The following is an 18,422-nucleotide window of genomic DNA, read 5'->3' as shown; positions in this document are numbered from 1 at the left end:
CCTATATTGGGGCATATAAAGTTTGCAAGTCCAATGGGCCTCTCTTTCCATTGATGGCCGACTAGGCCATCTTTCGATACATATGCAGCTAGAGACAATAGTCTTATACTTGTATCAATTGAGGGTTGTTTTGTGACCAATTATATGGTCAATTTTGGAGAGGTGTTGAGAAGACGGTGTGTTCTTTTGTTTTAGCGTGATATGTTGTGTAGATATCTGTTAAATTCATTTGGTTCATAACCTTTCTTAGTTTCACTGTGTCTCTGTTTAGTTTCTGTTTCAATGATCTGTCCATTAGTGAGAGTAGGGTATTGAAATCTCCCACTATTATTGTGTGGGGTTCAATATGTGTTTTGAGCTGTAGTAAAGTTTCTTTTATGTATTTTGGTGTTCTTGCATTTGGGTCACAGATGTTCAGAATTGACACTTTCTCTTGGTGCATTTTCCCCTTGATGAATATGAAGTTTCCTTCTTCATCACTCTTGATAACTTTTGGTTGAAAGTCTATTTTATTGGATATTAGAATGGCAACTCCTCTTGTTTCCCTGGGACCATTGGGTTGGAAGATATTTTTCCATCCTTTTATTCTGAGATAGATAGTGTCTATGTTTGTTATTGAGGTGTGTGTCTTGTATGCATCAAAATGCTGGATATCGTTTGTGCATGCAGTCTGTTAGCTTATGTCTTTTTATAGGTGAGTTGAGTCTGTTAATATTGAGAGATATTAAAGAGAGATGATTGTTGTCTCCTTATATGTTTGTTTTTGTAGGTGGCTTTGTGTGCTTGTGGTTCTCTCCTTTTGGCTTTATTGTGGGATGCTTAATATCTTGTCCTTTCTTTGGTAGAGGTACCTTCCTTGTTTTGGAGTTTTCCTTCCAGAATCATCCGTAGGGCTGGATTGGTAAAGAGATACTGTTTAAATTTGGTTTTGTCCTGGAACATTTTGGTTTCTCATCTATGTTGATTGAGAGTTTTGCTGGGTATAGTAGCCTGAGCTAGCATTTGTGTTCTCTCTGCATGACCTCTGACCGGGCTCTTCTGGCTTTCATTGTCTTGATAAGTCTGGTATAATTCTGATATGTCTACCTTTGTATGTTACTTGGCCCTTTCCCTTGCAGCTTTTAATATTCTTTCTTTGTTCTGTGCATTTAGTGTTTTGATAATTATGTGACAAGAGGCTTTTCTCTTCTGGTCCCATGTTGTTTGTTTGTTTGTTTGTTTTTTGGTGTTCTATAGGCTTCTTGTACCCTATGCCCATATGTCCATCTCTTTCTTTAGGTTGGGGAAGTTTTCTTCTATAATTTTGTTGAAGACATTTTCAGGTCTTTTGAGCTGGGAATCTTTGTTCTCCTCTACTCTGATTATTCTTATATTTGGTCTTTTCATTGTGTCCTGAATTTCCTGGGTGCTTTGGGTTAGAAGTTTTTTATGTTTTGAATTTTCTTTGACAGTTCTGTCAATCTCTTCTGTGGTATATTCTACACCTAAGATTCTCTCTTCTATCTCTTGTATTCTGTTGGTAATACATCTGTAATTCATGACCTCTTTCCTAGGTTTTCCATTCCCAGGTTTGCCTCCATTTGTGTTTTCTTTATTGTTTCTGCTTCCACTTTTAGGTCTGGGATCACTTTATTTAATTCCTTCACCTGTTTAACCTATGTTTTCCTGTATTTCTTTCAGTGAGTTATTGACAACCTTCTTAAAGGACTCTATTACCTTCATGAGATAGGATTTTAGGACAGATTCCTGATTCTCAGGTTTGATTGTGTATTCAAGGCTTGCTGCCATGGGAGAACTGGGTTCTGATGATGCCTATGTATTTTGGCTTCTGTTACTTATGGTGTTGTGCTTGTCTTTCACCATTTGGATATCCCTGGTGTTTGTCGGTCTGGATGACTGTCTGGAGTCTGCCTCCTTTGTCCCTGGGTTACTTCAGGTATGCCTGCAGCCCTGGCTGTATCAGATCACCTGTGGGGCCTTCCAACTGAGGGCTCTTCACAGGGGTAGAGAAGCTGGTGATCTGTTGCCCTGGCAGCAGTAAATCTACTGGGAGGCCTTCAGACTGTTGGGTCTTTAGTAGAGCTGTCAAGTTGTCGAACTGCTCTGAGTGCAGCTGATCCTCAACTTCTCTGAGTGCAGAGGTCCTCAACTGCTCAACTGCTCAGAGTTCAGAGGGTCCAACTGCTCCGAATGCAGCAGGTCCTCTTGAATGAATCTGGATATCATGTCTTCATGGGAGCAGACCAACTAGGAGTCTGCTCCAGCAGAAAGTACTGGGTGGAAGGGATGTAAGGGACAGAAGGGGAGTGGTGTTTGTTTTTGGTGAGTGATGGGTCCCGAGTTCACCAGGCTCCCAGTAGCCGCTCTGGGCCCGGGGGAGGGGGAGTTCTTACTGCTCTGAGTGCAGTGGGTCCTTTAGAGTGGATTGGGATATGGTGTATTCATGGGAACAGACCAACTAGGAGTATGCCCCAACAGAAAGGACTCCATGATTCTTATAGTGATGGCCCTTATAGTGATAACAGAATTTGGATAGTAGCCAAACCTAGGAAAAGTATACTTATTAGAGACTAGAGTGAGCACATGGGAAGGACTAATTGGTAGCAAAATCCTGTATTTGTGTAGCCATGCCTATGTGCTCACCCCTGGAGGGCCATGATTCTGGAGAGGAGAAAGCTGAACCTGTATTCTTGTTGCCATGGTGCCGTGTATCTGTGGCTAAGAAGGTCTATGAAGTCATGGTTATCTGCCTTGTTGTGGTGAATAGTTAAAAGCTGCTCTATGCTCCCAGCAGGCCAGCCCTCCATGAACTCAGTACAAGCCCAAGAGCTCTGGATTCACAAATGAAAGACATACACATCAGCTTAATTTTTACTATGCCTAACTAGCTTAATGCTTGGGCACTTCTAAATCTTCCCAAGGCTAGCACACACTCCCTTCCTATGTTCCTGAGTTAACATTCCTAAATCTAATTTTATCTTTGGTTCCCCAGATCCAAGCAGGCAATGGCCCCTGGGGACACTTCCCCAGATTCTTACATGTTGGTGGGGCCTTGAATTTTGATCTCTCTGCTTCCCTGTCATCGTGATTCTCTGTTCTTCTTCCCCCTCCGTCCCTTGCCTGCAAAATCTAAATGCCCTGCCTCCATCTCTCTGCCTAGCCATTGGCTGTATGGCAATTCTTTATTACCCAACAGAGCCAGCTGGGGGGAGAGACCCTCAGCATCTGAAAGCATGGCGTTTGGGAGCCAAATTGAGACACAGCATTGGAATTAATTCCAACAGCATGTTCCATTCAGGCCTGAACTGTGGTCATCTTGGCTGCAATCTTTAGAGTCTAAGCTACTTAATCTGTATACTTTGTAAATCTCCTGGAATTATTCTACAGCTCTTGATAGAAAAGCCTCCCAATCAAGGCTTGAGACTGAAATTATTACAAGTAAGAATTCAGGAAGACATAACCATACTTAAGGAAGAAAAGCAACACGTAATTGCTTTTACCCTTCTTTCCCTTTCCTGCCAGGATTTGGGGGAAATTCCAGTCTTTTACCGAAGTAACAAAGCATTATGCTTAACAAAATTGAGTAGTCATATCTTTTATGCTTTTAGTTTTATTGGATTTTTATTAGATTTGGATTTGGCCAAGAGTTCTAAGGACTTTTATAGTAGAAAAGGAATATTTTGTAAGTCTGCTCTTGTAGCAGGACTGTGGTCAGCAGTGGAATTGTGAATGTTGGAAAAAATGAAATTTTCATGGCATTAAAATTTGAGTTTTCATTTGACCAGGGTTTATAAAGTTGGCTTGTTTGTATGTCATTTAAGAAAGCAAAACTATGCCCACTCAACGCTTTTGAGTGCAGCACTGTTCCAACCCTACTTCCCAGTAATGAAAGAAATTAAAAAAATTATCACTAAGTTGTGAAAAGTATCAATTATACAAGAACTTGAAACATACTCTTGAAGAATCAACCTTGGTATGGTGCTAGATACTTGGATTTTTCCAGTCACGAAGAACTGAATTTAAATAGCCATTTAGTAGCTTTGAAACATTTTTTTCTTTTATTCTTTGAGTCAAACTGTGCACAGCATGTCTTAGGCAATCAATGGATACTCAATAAAAATAATGAAGGAATAAAAGCAATAAATATCCATCCAGATCTAGGCAGTCACTTAACATACCAAGCTCAGGTCCAAGTGCCCTTCTCTATAGGATAGGCATCAGGGTTACTACTTTGAAGGGAACTTTTCAGAACCTGAAAATGATGCTTGTAAGAGGCTCATTGAGTTTCTTGCTGGTCCTTTTCTTCTGTACAGACTTTTTTCTCACTGGTTTGTGATACTTGACATATCTGAATGTGACTGGAAAAATTAGATAATTTTTAAAGATACTTGTCCTGGACAGGATAATTTATAGGACTTGATATATCATTAAATAATGAAAACAAGTCTTTTGCTTGCCAGAAACCTATCTTCAAAGTTTTACCCATCTGAATGTCAGCCTATAAATTTCATTATAATCTTCTAACTTCATCAAGTATCCATTTTGAAAAATCCAGTGTTCCATTACTCTTAATTTTGTATAGAAACAGAGGCTTTGTTCCTGCTTTCAGATTTTACATCAGGGAATAGACTAGTGATATTATAAATATTATGTACACAGTATGTATAGTGTCCCACACATTGGAGATTTTAGTTTTATTGACCTCTTTCTTTCAAACAATAACAGAAAAGCATCAGCAAGTACTCTGAAGCACCATAAACAGAAAAATCCCAGAAACTGTATTATTTCCCAGAAGTAAAACAGGATACACAACAGCCCATTCCCAATACATAGCATAAGCACTGTCAGAAGATTTCATAGAAAGTGGGTGGGTAGTATGAAAAAGCCAGTATGCCCAAGAAAGACGCTGTGCTTCAAATGAGGAGCCAGTGATGACAGTAAAGGAAACCAATGAAATAAATAGCTCTAATAGCACACAAAAGCATGTGTCCTTACACAACTTATCAGTGTCCCTGACTAGTGACAAAGTATAGTCAGAATTAGATGCTTTCCTTCCTGCAAAGTCACAGTGCTTACCAAGAACCAAAGTAGAGACACACACTTATGGTGTGAACCTATAAAGTTAAAGTGCCCTAGTCATACCTTTTTAAAGAATTACATTCAGGAAATGTTAGATCCAGGGGCTTTGTGTGCATGTGTGTGTGCCATGGCTGTATGCCATTGGCCTTTGCTACCTCTGAGGTTGCACAGTCTATGTTGTGACTTGCTGTGGAATTCTAGATATTTTTCTACTTATTTTTTTCTCTGGAGACTATGTGTGAAGCAGAAAGAAGCCAAAGTAGTATGCTCAGGCAAAAAGTGTAGTTATTAATCTTGTGTGTTCTGACTGAATGGTAAAGAACTATTCTGATTTTCAATGTTGACCTCCTGATAAACTGTGCGACTAAAAGAAACCTCCATGTGGCCTGCTTAAGGAAGAGAAGAGTCAGAATAAGAACAAGTAGGTAAAGAGAACTCATCAAGCTAGATAAGAAAATGCTCTTGAGGCCTCAAACTTTCACAAAGAACTACAAATAACTGAGTAAAGCTGGCAGCAGGAAGGGTGGTCCTCCTCAAGGCAGGAGGGGTGGTTCTCCTCAAGGCAAAGTGCACAAATTACTTATTCAGTGCCAAACACTTATCCCTGAAAACATACATAATAAGTGACATTAAATGGACTCAACACATGGTAATATTACCAAGGAGGAGACTTCATAGAAAGCTAAGCACTCTGAGGAAGAGGTTTTGAAACACTGCTCTCGCATTAGAGAAGAGAATATTGAAAAGCTTGCCAGAGGGACTAGAAAGAGCAGCCAATGGATGGATGGAAGGAAGAAAGGGTATTGCCTAAGCCATATAAGCAAACTATTAAAGAGAGAAACTGTATCATTTGTTTCTGTTGTCTTCTGAAATTTTCATCTTTATTGTAGGTTGCAATGGTCCAGGAATAGTAAGGAACCAGAGATTGGTTGTCATCCCCAACTTTGGACAGATACTAAAACATTAAAGCAATTCCAAAGGGGCACTAAAACCCAAGCCAAAACAGACAGAGCAACAACAAAACTTTCCAAATGCTGCCACTGAGAGTATTGTAAATGCTGTCTCTTAGCCTTGGAGAACAAGACACTAAACTGATTCCCCCGCCCCTCAAATCTTCAACATTTGGGTCTTAACTTGTACAGAGGGCTTGAGAATAACTGAATGTCTCATGGCTGTACTGTGGGAGTGGGCAGTATCTTAAATGTTTAAAGAGAGATTTTTATTAAGCACATTTATGCATAAACATTTTTTGTTAACATGGCCAGTTGTCCCAACATTCCCAACATACATAATTCTGTCACTGGTTTCAAAGTGTTTGTACTTTTCTATGTAATTCCAGGTACCAAGGTAGGCACTACAAGTCCCCTGCTACCTGAGTCATTCTTTGCCAAATACATCAAATGAGACGAATAGTCACAGCGGCTATCAGAAGAACAGAAAAACCTTTCCATTAGTCCTTGTAGGGCAACCTGTGAATGGTCTAATTCTAAAAATTCCATTTAGTTTTCATTTAAGAGACAATGTTGGTAAAGCCTGAGGATGAATTCACACATTTCTATGCAATGAAGTTAACTAGTAACATTAACATCATCAGTTCTGTACAACAAAACCTGATGTTTGAGAAAACTGGGTAGGACCCTTCTTCCCTTTAAAGGCAATCAATGCCATGGATTTTCCTCTGCAGTGTTAGCTGCCCTTAAATGTGAATCACAAATCTGCTGACCCTGCTCTGTCTCACATGCTTACTGCTCACAAGCCTCACAGTACTGGTGATGCACAGGTCTAACTATAGGGCTGCCATCAACCATCGTATTATCTATCTGAAATAGGGTTGCCAGTCATTTTGTTTTGTCCCAGAACATTCTTTCACAGTAACCCAGAGACAAAAAGAGCCAAAGTGCCTGTCATCAGCTCCAATTTGGCAAACGTGGCACCCATCTCAACTCTTGACCTTCAAGCAAGGAGGTAACAGAGAAACAGTAGAGACAGGAGAGCCAAGCTCCATCATTTTCAAGTTCAAAGTCTTTTGGGTCGATGATCACATGGCTTTGTCAGAGAAGGCCCAGTAATGCTGTGAACCCTAAGCTTACATTGTCCTTGTTCAGGGACAATCACTCATCACTACCACCAGCTGAATGTGACAGGAATAGCTGGTGCATGTGAACCTCATAGCTTGAAAGGATGCCGACATGAGACACCCTAGATGCTCCTCAGTTTTTACCTTTAATGCAGATTTGAGGCTGGTAGTCCCTGTTTCCAGAGTTGTAGTCACTGGACATAGAGACTTTTTTACTGGCTTTGAGCTCTCTAGCACATGTAATCTGTCAGTTTTTAGTTGTTTGACTGCATTAAAGGGCTAAAATATTTCTATTTTTATCAATTCCATCACTATGATAGTTTGAGACAGCCACCATGAACTCAGATGTATTACTAATGTCAGTGTCTTGGTGGCCAAGATCCAGGTTGGCATCACGTCAGGACTGCGTTAATCGGTGGGGAGAGAGAGATACATGCAGATGGTGGTTTGATGCTATGTCCACTTAGCAGAATAATTGTAATGGGTTCTCCCCTACGGCCTATGGACTCTCCACCTATGGGTTCCTGGGCAGATTTACAATATTCAGGAATGTATTTTACATGTGAAGCAGGCCTTAAACCCAAGAAGAAAGCAATTGATTATTCCCATGGGATCCAGAGTGCTGTAGTATCCACAGGCATATCTGCTATGGTGGTCATTATTGTATCTCACAGTTGGGTAAAAGTGCTTAACAATGCCTTACACTCCCTCTGCAGTCTACATATACCTTCTAGCACTATGAAAGCTAGCCAAGAGAGAGGAGACTAACTGGTCAGTAACAAGTTAATTTCTCTATGATCTATGACCAATGTGTATGGTATCTTCACAAACAGGACCTTACCTAGAGGATAACCAAGAGCAATGGCTTGCTAGTGTTTTGAGGGTCTCTAGGACACCTCTGACCAACAACGTGATCCTATGCCTGTGAAATAAACATTTCATTTTAAGAGGCTTGTCACTAAGCTGTGTCCTTAGACTCACCAACTAGCCTAGATTAGGCTTTGAGATCAAGGTTCTCCTGACTCAGCCTCCCACAGTTTCCTCACCTTTAGACAAATTGTGTTGTAATGAAATTTAAATAACTGAGAATGAAAGAGCAGCATCCTAACTGGTGTAGGAGAGGGCAATCAATACTTTTTCAATAATAGAAGGTAATCGCTTTTGAAATAGACCACAAAACTCCATTACCATTTTATTATGTCAACTTCTATTTGCCTTTCATTTCATTATTATGATTCACCAATGAATCAGAGCCCTCTTCTACAGTGATTTTTGTTATTTAGAGGAGAATAGGAAAAAACATATTTTAAATCTCAGTTGATCATCATGTTGGTTTATTTTTTGTTTTGTGTTTACAAACAAACAAACATGTCATTTTCCAAGAATATATAATCAGAAATAAGATTTTTACTCTAATATAGTTTATAATTAATGAGATTATAGGTAAAATTATTACCATTTAATAAATTATAATTGTGTATATAACATGCAACAGTTAGCATGCGAGTGTGTATCAAGACAGTGATACATATCCTTCAAGGATACAAAATCACTCAGAAGTCACAGAAGAGACAGCATGAACTGGATGTTAGGCTGTCCGTCTTGTCATTGTGATACCTTAGGGAACTGATTTAGAATCTTCTTGTTTATAAAACAAAAGCAATAATGTGTACCTCTATCACAGAGTTTTGTGAAGCCTATATGGTTTACTGAGCAAAAATCATAGTGCCTGTTAAACAGAGATCAGAATATTAGCATTTTCAGCATAGCTGGAAATAGATAGCTACATGGATAGCCATCATACATATGTCAGTCAACACTGCTGTGGAAACCGGCAAAGAGAGGGTTTGTAGGCCTCAAAAAAATCAGGTGTTTGGGACCTATATATTATACATATATAATGTACAAAAAAGAACAAATCAAGGCAAATTTAGTGTTAGAAATAGAAGAAGGGCAAGGAGAAAAAGCCAATGGGGTACTACACAAAAGATGTTGGGGGAACTCAGAAGCCTCAATTGCTAGTCCAATAATACTATATTTGTTTTGTTGTCATTGTAGAGAAAACTACTAAGAATTTTCAGAAGCAAAGTAATAATGCCTAAAGAATAGGGACCTGGCATAATGGTAGAATACTTTCATAGCATTCCTAAAGCCTTTTGTTTGATACCAAAAACAGTAAGATATTTTTAATATCATTCATATATATATATATATATATATATATATATATATATATATGACAGGATATCATAGGAGACAGGAGAATCAAGGCTTTGAAGCCATTATAGACTACATTCCAAAACCCCCACCTTTCTTGAAAAGAGTAATAAAACCACTGGGAATGATCAGACCAGACAGAGGATGTTAGAATAGTCTCTTCTTAGCTATGAACCTACAATTGCTAGTCTTTGTTATCCATTGCTATGGGACAAGAGAGAGGAAGGCCTCTGAGATATAGGATAGTGACATCCAGATTTGGGTTCTAAAGAAGTCAGAAATGCCAATAACACACATGGAGAGCATAAGACAGACATAGAAAACCTTTTAGAGCATTGGAACATATTGGGCAGTGTCTTAGTCACGGTTTCTATTCCTGCACAAACATCATGACCAATAAGCAAGTTGGGAAGGAAAGGGTTTATTCGGCTTGCACTTCCATACTGCTGTTCATCACCAAAGGAAGTCAGGACTGGAACTCAAGCAGGTCAGAAAGCAGGAGCTGATGCAGAAGTCATGGAGGGATGTTCTTTACTGGCTTGCCTCCCCTAGCTTGCTCAGCCTGCTCTCTTATAGAACCCAAGACTACCAGCCCAGAGATGGTCCCACCCACAAGGGGCCTTTCCCCCTTGATCACTAATTGAGAAAATGCCTTACAGTTGGATCTCATGGAGGCATCTCCTCAACTGAAGTTCCTTTCTCTGTGATAACTCCAGCTGTGTCAAGTTGACACAAAACTAGCCAGTATAGGCAGTTAGCAAATCTAGGGATAAATTTAGGAATTGGTAGATGTTAGGAAAATTGAGGACCACAAGGGTGAAGATAAAAGATACCTAGCACATTCTGAGGAGTAAAAGTGAAAACAATAGCACACTATGACAGGCTCCACTCTGAGGACAGTCCTTGTCCTTAGGGCAAGCAGGATAGCTAGACTAGGGGGTATTGTGAGAAAGGAGGGATTTGGATAATAACATTTTTGAGAGCCTGGGCTTGATTTGTCTGGAAGATAAGGCAGTTGGAATGAGGGAGAGATGAAGCTAGAGCTCAAATGTAAGGCTTCTGAGAGAGTTTGACTCATTTGAAAGAAGGCAGGAACATTTGCACGGTCTCAGAGACTCTGTTTCCTGGGGACATGAGAGTCGTAGCTCTCTCTCTCTCTCTCTCTCTCTCTCTCTCTCTCTCTCTCTCTCTCTCTCTCTCTCTTTTAGATAGATATTTTCTTCATTTACATTTCCAATGCTACCCCAAAAGTCCCCCATACCCTCCCCCCACCACTACCCTACCCCCCACTCCCACTTCTTGGCCCTGGCGTTCCCCTGTACTGAGGCATATAAAGTTTGCAAGTCCAATGGGCCTCTCTTTGCAGTGATGGCCGACTAGGCCATCTTTTGATACATATGCAGCTAGAGACACGAGCTCTGGGGGGTACTGGTTAGTTCATATTGTTGTTCCACCTATAGGGTTGCAGACCCCTTTAGCTCCTTGGGTATTTTCCCTAGCTCCTCCATTGGGGGCCCTGTGATCCATCCAATAGCTGACTGTGAGCATCCACTTCTGTGTTTGCTAGGCCCTGGCATAGCCTCACAAAAGACAGCTATATCAGGGTCCTTTCAGCAAAATCTTGCTAGTGTGTGTAATGGTGTCAGCGTTTGAAGGCTGATTATGGGATGGATCCCTGGGGATGGCAGTCTCTAGATGGTCCATCCTTTCGTCTCAGCTCCAAACTTTGTCTCTGTAACTCCTTCCATGGGTATTTTGCTCCAAATTCTAAGAAGGGGCAAAGTGTCCCCACTTTTGACCTCTCCTGGGCATATATCCAGAAGACGTTCCAACCAGTAAGAAGGACACATGCTCAACTATGTTTATAGCAGCCTTATTTGTAATAGCCAGAAGCTGGAAAGAACCCAGATGCCCCTCAACAGAGGAATGGCTACAGAAAATGTGGTACATTTACACAATGGAGTACTACTCAGCCATTAAAAAATGAATTTATGAAATTCCTAGGCAAATGGATGGACCTGGAGAGTGTCATCCTGAGTGAGGTAACCCAATCACAAAAGAACTCAAATGATATATACTCACTGATAAGTGGATATTAGCCCAGAAACTTAGACTACCCAAGATATAAGATACAATTTGCAAAACACGTGAAACTCAAGTAGTTCTCCCTCTTAAAGACACAGTTTGCATTGTAAAGATCTTATTGTCTGACCCCAAAGCATTTGCTTCTCTGTCCTTTTTCTTTCTTGGAAATAAGTGGTGTGGTGTTCTGGTACTGTTTGAGTGATAACTGTTTTGATTCCTCCCCCTCATCTAAAGAGGAAAAATTTATCGTTTTGTTCCAGTGAAATCGAAGTTGAAAATATGTCACTAGGAAATTATATAAATTAATACTGATACATAATCTGAGGTGGGTTTTTTTTTTTCTATAAAAACCTTCTCTTTTCTGAGACAGAGAAAGGACAAGGGTGTTTTCTACAGACTGACAATCCTGATAAGGTTGAGCAAGACTTGAAAGGAAAAGAATAGAAATGCAAAAAGAGGGCTCAAGAGATGGTTCAGTGGTTCAGAGCACCAACTGCTCTTCTGAAAGTCCTAAGTTCAAATCCCAGCAACCACATGGAAAAAAAAATTCAAAAAGAAACAAATGAGCTAAAGGAGAGAGGATTGTATTCTCAGAGTGAGAAAATCTATCCTTGGATTTTTAGAAATGGATCATTCTCAGTTGTGGCCAGAAGAAGTTCATGATAGTTTCTCATTAAGGCAGAGTAGAAATAATTAGGTCCCTGTGTCACTTCAGACTCATTATGCACATAAACTTTAAAGTTACTTGGGATGACAGCTAAAGTGAAGTAGAAAAATCCCACTTGCTGGCCTTTCACCCTCAATTCCATTATTGTAGCAGTAATGGACCCTGCCTCATAAAACTTTGTAAATTCAGAGGAGCCTAGCAGAATGTGTTGTCATTGGAGGTAGCCAATAGCTATATGTAGAATTCATGCAAATAACTTTATTGAGTTTTCTGATTATCTTTAAAAACCAGATAAGTGACAGGAGAAGTAACTAGGATGCTGCCACGTTGCTAAAGAAGGTTTAGACTGTGGCAGCCATGTTCTCCCAAGTGGAAGGGATTTTGCACATGAATTAGGAAAGTAATGGTCTGGATTTGGCATTGGGGTGGTGTGTGTGTGTGTGTGTGTGTGTGTGTGTGTGTGTGTGTGTGTTCGTGGTGTGTGTGTGTGAAGAAGGCAAGCTTCTGGAGTGCTGGAAGCAAGAAGCAAAATGTGGAAAAAATGTGGAAGCTCTGAACAAGGGGACTTCTTTATAAATTATATCCTTGGACAGCACCCGAACAGGAGATAGAGCATTGCGAGAAAGAAGAGACAAATTAAGGCTGGAGAGATGGCTCAGCAGTTAAAGGCTAGGCTCACAACCAAAAATATAGGAAGAGACAAATCACAGGGAGAAGAGGACAGATTACTACAAGGATCGGATAAACCAGAAAGGCTGACGACTGGAGAGACTCATGGTTTCTACTATAGTAGCTAAACAGTGACTCATACCATTGCCCAAAATGGAATTCAGTGTAAATTTGAGTGTCAAGCACACTTGATAGTCCCAGATGTCTGTCTGTGCAAAGTCTGTGGAGATAATAGCTGCTGCATAGAGCAAACGCAGGTGCCGTGCCAGCTGGTGTCTACAGCCGGGTCAGCACTGAGCATATGGTTCTGGGCAGAATGGGAAAGAGTGAAGCATGACTGGCTGAGGGTCCCCTACTCATCTGCATGTCACCCACACTGCCCACCAGGTGTGCGCATGCAAAGAGCTGCTAGAGACTGACCACCTAGGCATGCTCTTGGGTAGGGCTGCCTTTCAGCAAATGGTGATTTATTTAGTCAAATGGTTATTTGGGGTGGCTTTATTGAATCCATTCTTTTCTTGGCAGCCCATGTTGTAAGAATATGTGAACATGTGTGTAGGACAGAAATGTTTCAGAAGAATAATAAGCTTTAAAGCAGCTAGAGCAAGGTCAAACTACAGTAGCTTATATACACTGGGATAGAAAGGAATGGGAAATGGGATCTTGGAAAGAGTCCTTTCCAACCCAGATTGAAAGAGTAGATTTGTCTAGATTTATTGGTTTATGGAATATTTGATCGGTAGCCAGATTTCCTATTTTTTTTCAAGTGCTTATTTGGGCATTGTTTGTTTGATACCAGTAAAATGTATGTAGATAGGAAACAGTTAACTACCAGGTTAGTGGAGGCCACAATTAGCATTTTTCATGAGAGCATTCAGCACTTGGATGACCATCTCCTACATTACAGACCGTTTAACTTCTATGACCCCTGCTTCCCAATGCAAGTAACCTCTTCATCATCTTGACAACTAAGTCCGTTCTCAGGTGGCCAGTGTCCTTCAGAAGGATCACATCACTCCTGGCTTATTCACAGTCTAGAGGGAAAAGCCACCTGGGGGATTTTTTTTTTCTCTCTCTAGAGATTTCACTGAACCCATATTTAAATAGCAGTGATATTCTGGAATTTTTTTTCTTTCCACTCAGTTAAAAAGAAGACCAGGAAGCCTGACTTCACTGTGCAGTGTCCTGAATTGATGACACACTCAATTTGATAATCGACAGTAATATTTCAGTGATACAGTATAAATGTGACACTCATTCCTTGCCTCAAGTCTTCTCTGTATGCACTGGCAGCTTAGGACTGCAGCCTGTCCCCTATCTCAGGTAACAGTCACATCTCTGTAGACATCTGCTACTAGTGAGCATGTTCACATTCCTGGGGGAAGAGGTTGTTTTATTTTGTTTTGTTTTTAATTAACTTGCACATTATGGACACAGGGCAAGAAAGTTCTCTTCCATACAATGTGTCTTTCCAGCACCTGGTTGACATGAAGGCAGGATCAAAAGGTAAAGGGACCATTGGCAAGGTGGTGGCTCTGCTGTATACTGGCTTCTAACTTTAGATCTTTCTGATATTGGAAATCCAAAGTCAAGAAAAATGGATATGAGAAAGGCCATGATTGCCAGATGGAAGAACAGGAATGGAAGATGAGGGAGGAAAATGTTCCATCCTGAGGGAGGGTTATGCATGATGTGTATATATTATTGTCAGGGGAAGTATGCCTCCCTCCCAGGACTGTTGGCAAGAAGAGTGCCATTAATTCAAGATCTTTCGAATTTTCGCAGGGATGCTTTACAGAATTCTATGTAGGAGGAAGTCCTCCTTAAGAATTCAGACATGTGCTTCTGCTGGTATTTCAACTCCTCTTTTCCACTTGGACCTCCAGACTTCTTTCAATCTTCATTTCCTATGGATGTAAAATTCACTTTCTGCAGGTTTCAACATCCTTAATTTGTCATCTTTGGCATGTGTGCTTTGTTTATGCCCCTCCTCCCCTCCCCTGACTAACCATACTTGCTACCTCTTCCACAACCTGACATGAACTTTCTCTCCACTCACCTTGCCTTATGCTGAGGGCTTCTGTATTTTCTGTTCCCTTCAATCACATCCTACTGCGCCCTTCATTTTTGGAAGATTGCTTTGACTTATCTTTATATTCACTCAGATCTTGAAGTTATGTCTTCACATAGATTATACATGTCAGAAGTGAAGCACATGGTGTAATGTATAGAAAACATGGCCATTTCACCATCAGGTTAAGTATCTTTAATCCAACCAACATGCTTAGTACCAGAAGTGTTTTGAGTTTCAATTGCTTTTTTTAAAAACATAGTATCATATCTTGGGGAAATATATCCAAACTTAAACATGCACTTTGCCTAATTACATGTAAACGTTACACAGAAGTGGAATGGCGTGTCCTAGTGAGTAGGAGGCTGCCCCCACGCCTCACACTCTTATGTCTCTTTCCTGGCAGGAGGATGAAGTTGTACTCCAGTGCATTGCAAACATTCACAAGGAGCAGCGGAAGTTCTGCCTGGCAGCCGAGGGACTTGGGAATCGCCTGTGCTTCTTGGAACCCACCTCAGAAGCCAAGGTGAGATAAAAAGCCTGTCCCATACCTTCTCTTGCTGGCTTCCCATGTGATCATTTAGGGCAAGCATTTCTTGGAGATGGTGACAAAAGAGAAATCTGAGATGATGTATTCATTTTTCCCACAGGGAAGATCAGATTTAGAATATGCCTCTCATCCCAGAAAGCACTGGCATCAGACCCCAGAGCTGAGAAAAAAGAAAGGGAGGGAAGGTTCTTTTGTCTGTCAGAATTCCCTAGTATACCAGAGATTCCTGGAGCTGCCAGCACTGGTTGGATGGGGAGATCTCTTGATACTCCCGGGATGCTGTCTTTGACATTGTTAATTCTTAGAAATCCAGGTCCCTGTTCTATACTCTCAGCTGTCATTTTATTGCTACAGAGACTCTTGGCTGTTTGAGCCTGTGTTTTACAGTAAGCACAGCATAGTTCTGATTGGACGGAAGTTAGTTATAGCTGCCTGCTGGGATTCAAGGACACTGAGGGCCATTTACTCTGTCTGGCCCTTGCCTGCATGGAGATATGTCATGTCATGTCTATTCAGCTAAGCTTTTCTCCCAGCATATCCTGGCTATGTCTGTATGTTCAGAAATCTTAAAGCACCTTGCAGTCTTGACAAGACTTTTACTAGTCAGAGTTCTCCAGAGATACAGAACAAGAACCTCAGTAGATGGGTGAGGGGTTAAAGAAATTAGCATAAACAAATCCTTCATAATCCATGGAATTCTGAGGTCTAGTGAGCCTGGAATCCACAGGTCATGGGTTCATCTGCACTCTAGCATCAGAGGCTGTCCTCTGGGAAGCCCAGGGGCAGTGAGTGAGGCATAGAAAATTCATGACTGAAGGTCAACTGATTGCAGATGTTTGTTCCAGCTATAAAATAACCACATCAAAATTTTGGTTAGACTGCTCAGGAAGTAAAGGTTCCTACCATTATGTCAGATGACCCAAGTTCAATCCCAAGGCTGCCTAGGATGGAAAGGACAGAGCAAATTGTCCTCTGATGATATCCTTAAGCCCCTTGCCTCAACACAGGGAAAGAAAATTATCAAATGACTGTACTTTGAGTGAAAAAAGTTAACATACAGCTTGGCTATTATATCTACTAAGGCAAGTTTTTCTTACATAGCCATTTTTAATCAAAAAAGGTTTTCCCAGGAATATATGCCATAGGAACACTTGAGATTTGACCAAATTCTGAAACACCAGAGGCATATGATTAATAGGTAGGTCTCCCAGAGTTACCTCTTTCATTTCAGTGCTTTGCCCCTCCACATGTAAGTTACTGATTCAAGGGACAGAGTACTGCTAAAATAAAGGAGGTAAGGGCAAATTTTGTCTTTTCCAAGTTCTTCAATTTGACTTTCCTGAGTCTTTTTTACATCTGCTCTTGTTGTTAGCAGGAGAATATTTTCTCTATTCCCTTTAGTTATAAATAATAGGAATATCACCAGTATAGAAGTCAAGTTGTTAATCATGGATTGTCATCCCAGACAAGTCAACTTTGTTCTCAGTTTTGTTCTTCTGCCAAGTCAGATGAAGTATGGTGTGTTACCAAGAGTGCTGAGGAGTGGTGGAACAATGAGATGGTACCAGACCCATGCACTCTTTCCTCAGTGGAGCTTCTGACAGTGATTCTGCAAATAGGACGTCATTGTCAAAAGTGTCTACCACTTACTAGTCAATCCAAGACCTTGGGCCATTATCTGATCTTGCTGAGTTTAGTTTTCTTACCAGCTCAGTGGGAATTCCACCTTAATTTAACTTATAAGATGGTCTCAGGATGGAATGGTTTAGGACTCATGTAGTACCTCATATGTTACATTGTATTAACTCATTGGACAATAGCTGGAACTGACAATGATACCAGGAACAGCATTTATATTAGTTTCATTTCTTTTGCCATAGAGAAATAACATGACTGAAAGGTGCTTATGGAAGAAAGAATTTGTTTCAGTGAATGGCTTAAAGCGGGTAGGAGTCAGTCACCGTGGGGATGCATGGCAGCAGGAGTGGGAAGCTGAGATGTAGCATCTTTAACCATAGACACAGAGCAGACAGAGAGTGAACTAGAGCTGAGACAAGGCCATAGACTCTCCAAAGCTCCTAGTCATGGACTTCCCCTGGCAAAGCTCTGCCTCCTTAAGGTTCCTCCACTTCCTCAAGCAGCATTATTAGATCAGCTCTGGGCCAAGGCTTCAATGTGAGCCTGTAGGGTACATTTTACCTCTCCTTGAGTGGTAAAATTCCATCCCTTTAGACACAAAGCCTGATTTTGTATGACAAGAAAAATGATCTCAGATCAGCCCCTGAACTTACAAAATCATGAATGTTAAAATTAAACCCTTAAATTAAAATGTATTTAATTATAAAAATTCATAATTTTTTAGTTCTGTAATGTGATGGTGTTTATAATAGTCAAAACTCAAGTCAAGTAAGAGGGAAGATCGTATACTATGATCTAAGAAGGCTTGTATCCTCTATAAAACTGAACCACATCACTCATAAGTGTATTTGTAGTTAAGAAAATATCCTTTCTAACTCCCACTGAAGAGTCATTGGGACACAGCATATTGTGCACACCTCTCTTGGTCACAGTTCTTCTCACCTGGTCCCTGTCTATATGCTCCTGTATTCAAAGTTGTACTTGCAACACATATGCAGACTTTATTGTGCTTGTACTTAATAGTTTCAACCACTTATCAAGTGCCAAATAATCTTCATAGGTGTTTTTCAAATCATATAGGTGGTTTTGTTGGTTTATGTTTCAAGAATAAATATTCAGAATCAGAACTCACAGTATCTGGGGCATGAACAATGACTGGAATTACTTTTCTGTGAGGATACCTTACATGTTTTTTTTTAATTTTTAATATTTTTATTACATATTTTCCTCAGTTACATTTCCAATGCTATCCCAAAAGTCCCCCATAGCGCCCCCCACACCCTACCCACCCATTCCCATTCTTTTGGCCCTGGCATTCCCCTATATTGGGGCATATAAAGTTTGCAAGTCCAATGGGCCTCTCTTTCCA

General features: G+C 40.5%; 1 protein-coding gene across 2 annotated transcripts in view; it reads left to right on the top strand.

The window, feature by feature from the left end:
- Positions 1 to 18,422, top strand: part of Ryr3 (ryanodine receptor 3) — a 542,105-nt gene that overhangs the window by 157,202 nt on the left and 366,481 nt on the right. For both annotated transcript variants that reach the window (XM_029469442.1, XM_021156945.2), the window contains exon 2: positions 15,272 to 15,391. In XM_029469442.1, the coding sequence (XP_029325302.1) occupies positions 15,272 to 15,391 (120 nt within the window). The remainder of the gene's footprint in view (positions 1 to 15,271; positions 15,392 to 18,422) is intronic.

The sequence above is a fragment of the Mus caroli genome, chromosome 2 (assembly GCF_900094665.2).
Source record: "Mus caroli chromosome 2, CAROLI_EIJ_v1.1, whole genome shotgun sequence".
NCBI lineage: Eukaryota > Metazoa > Chordata > Mammalia > Rodentia > Muridae > Mus > Mus caroli.
Note: the sequence above shows the minus strand (reverse complement) of the source record. Positions and strands in the feature narration are given on the sequence as shown.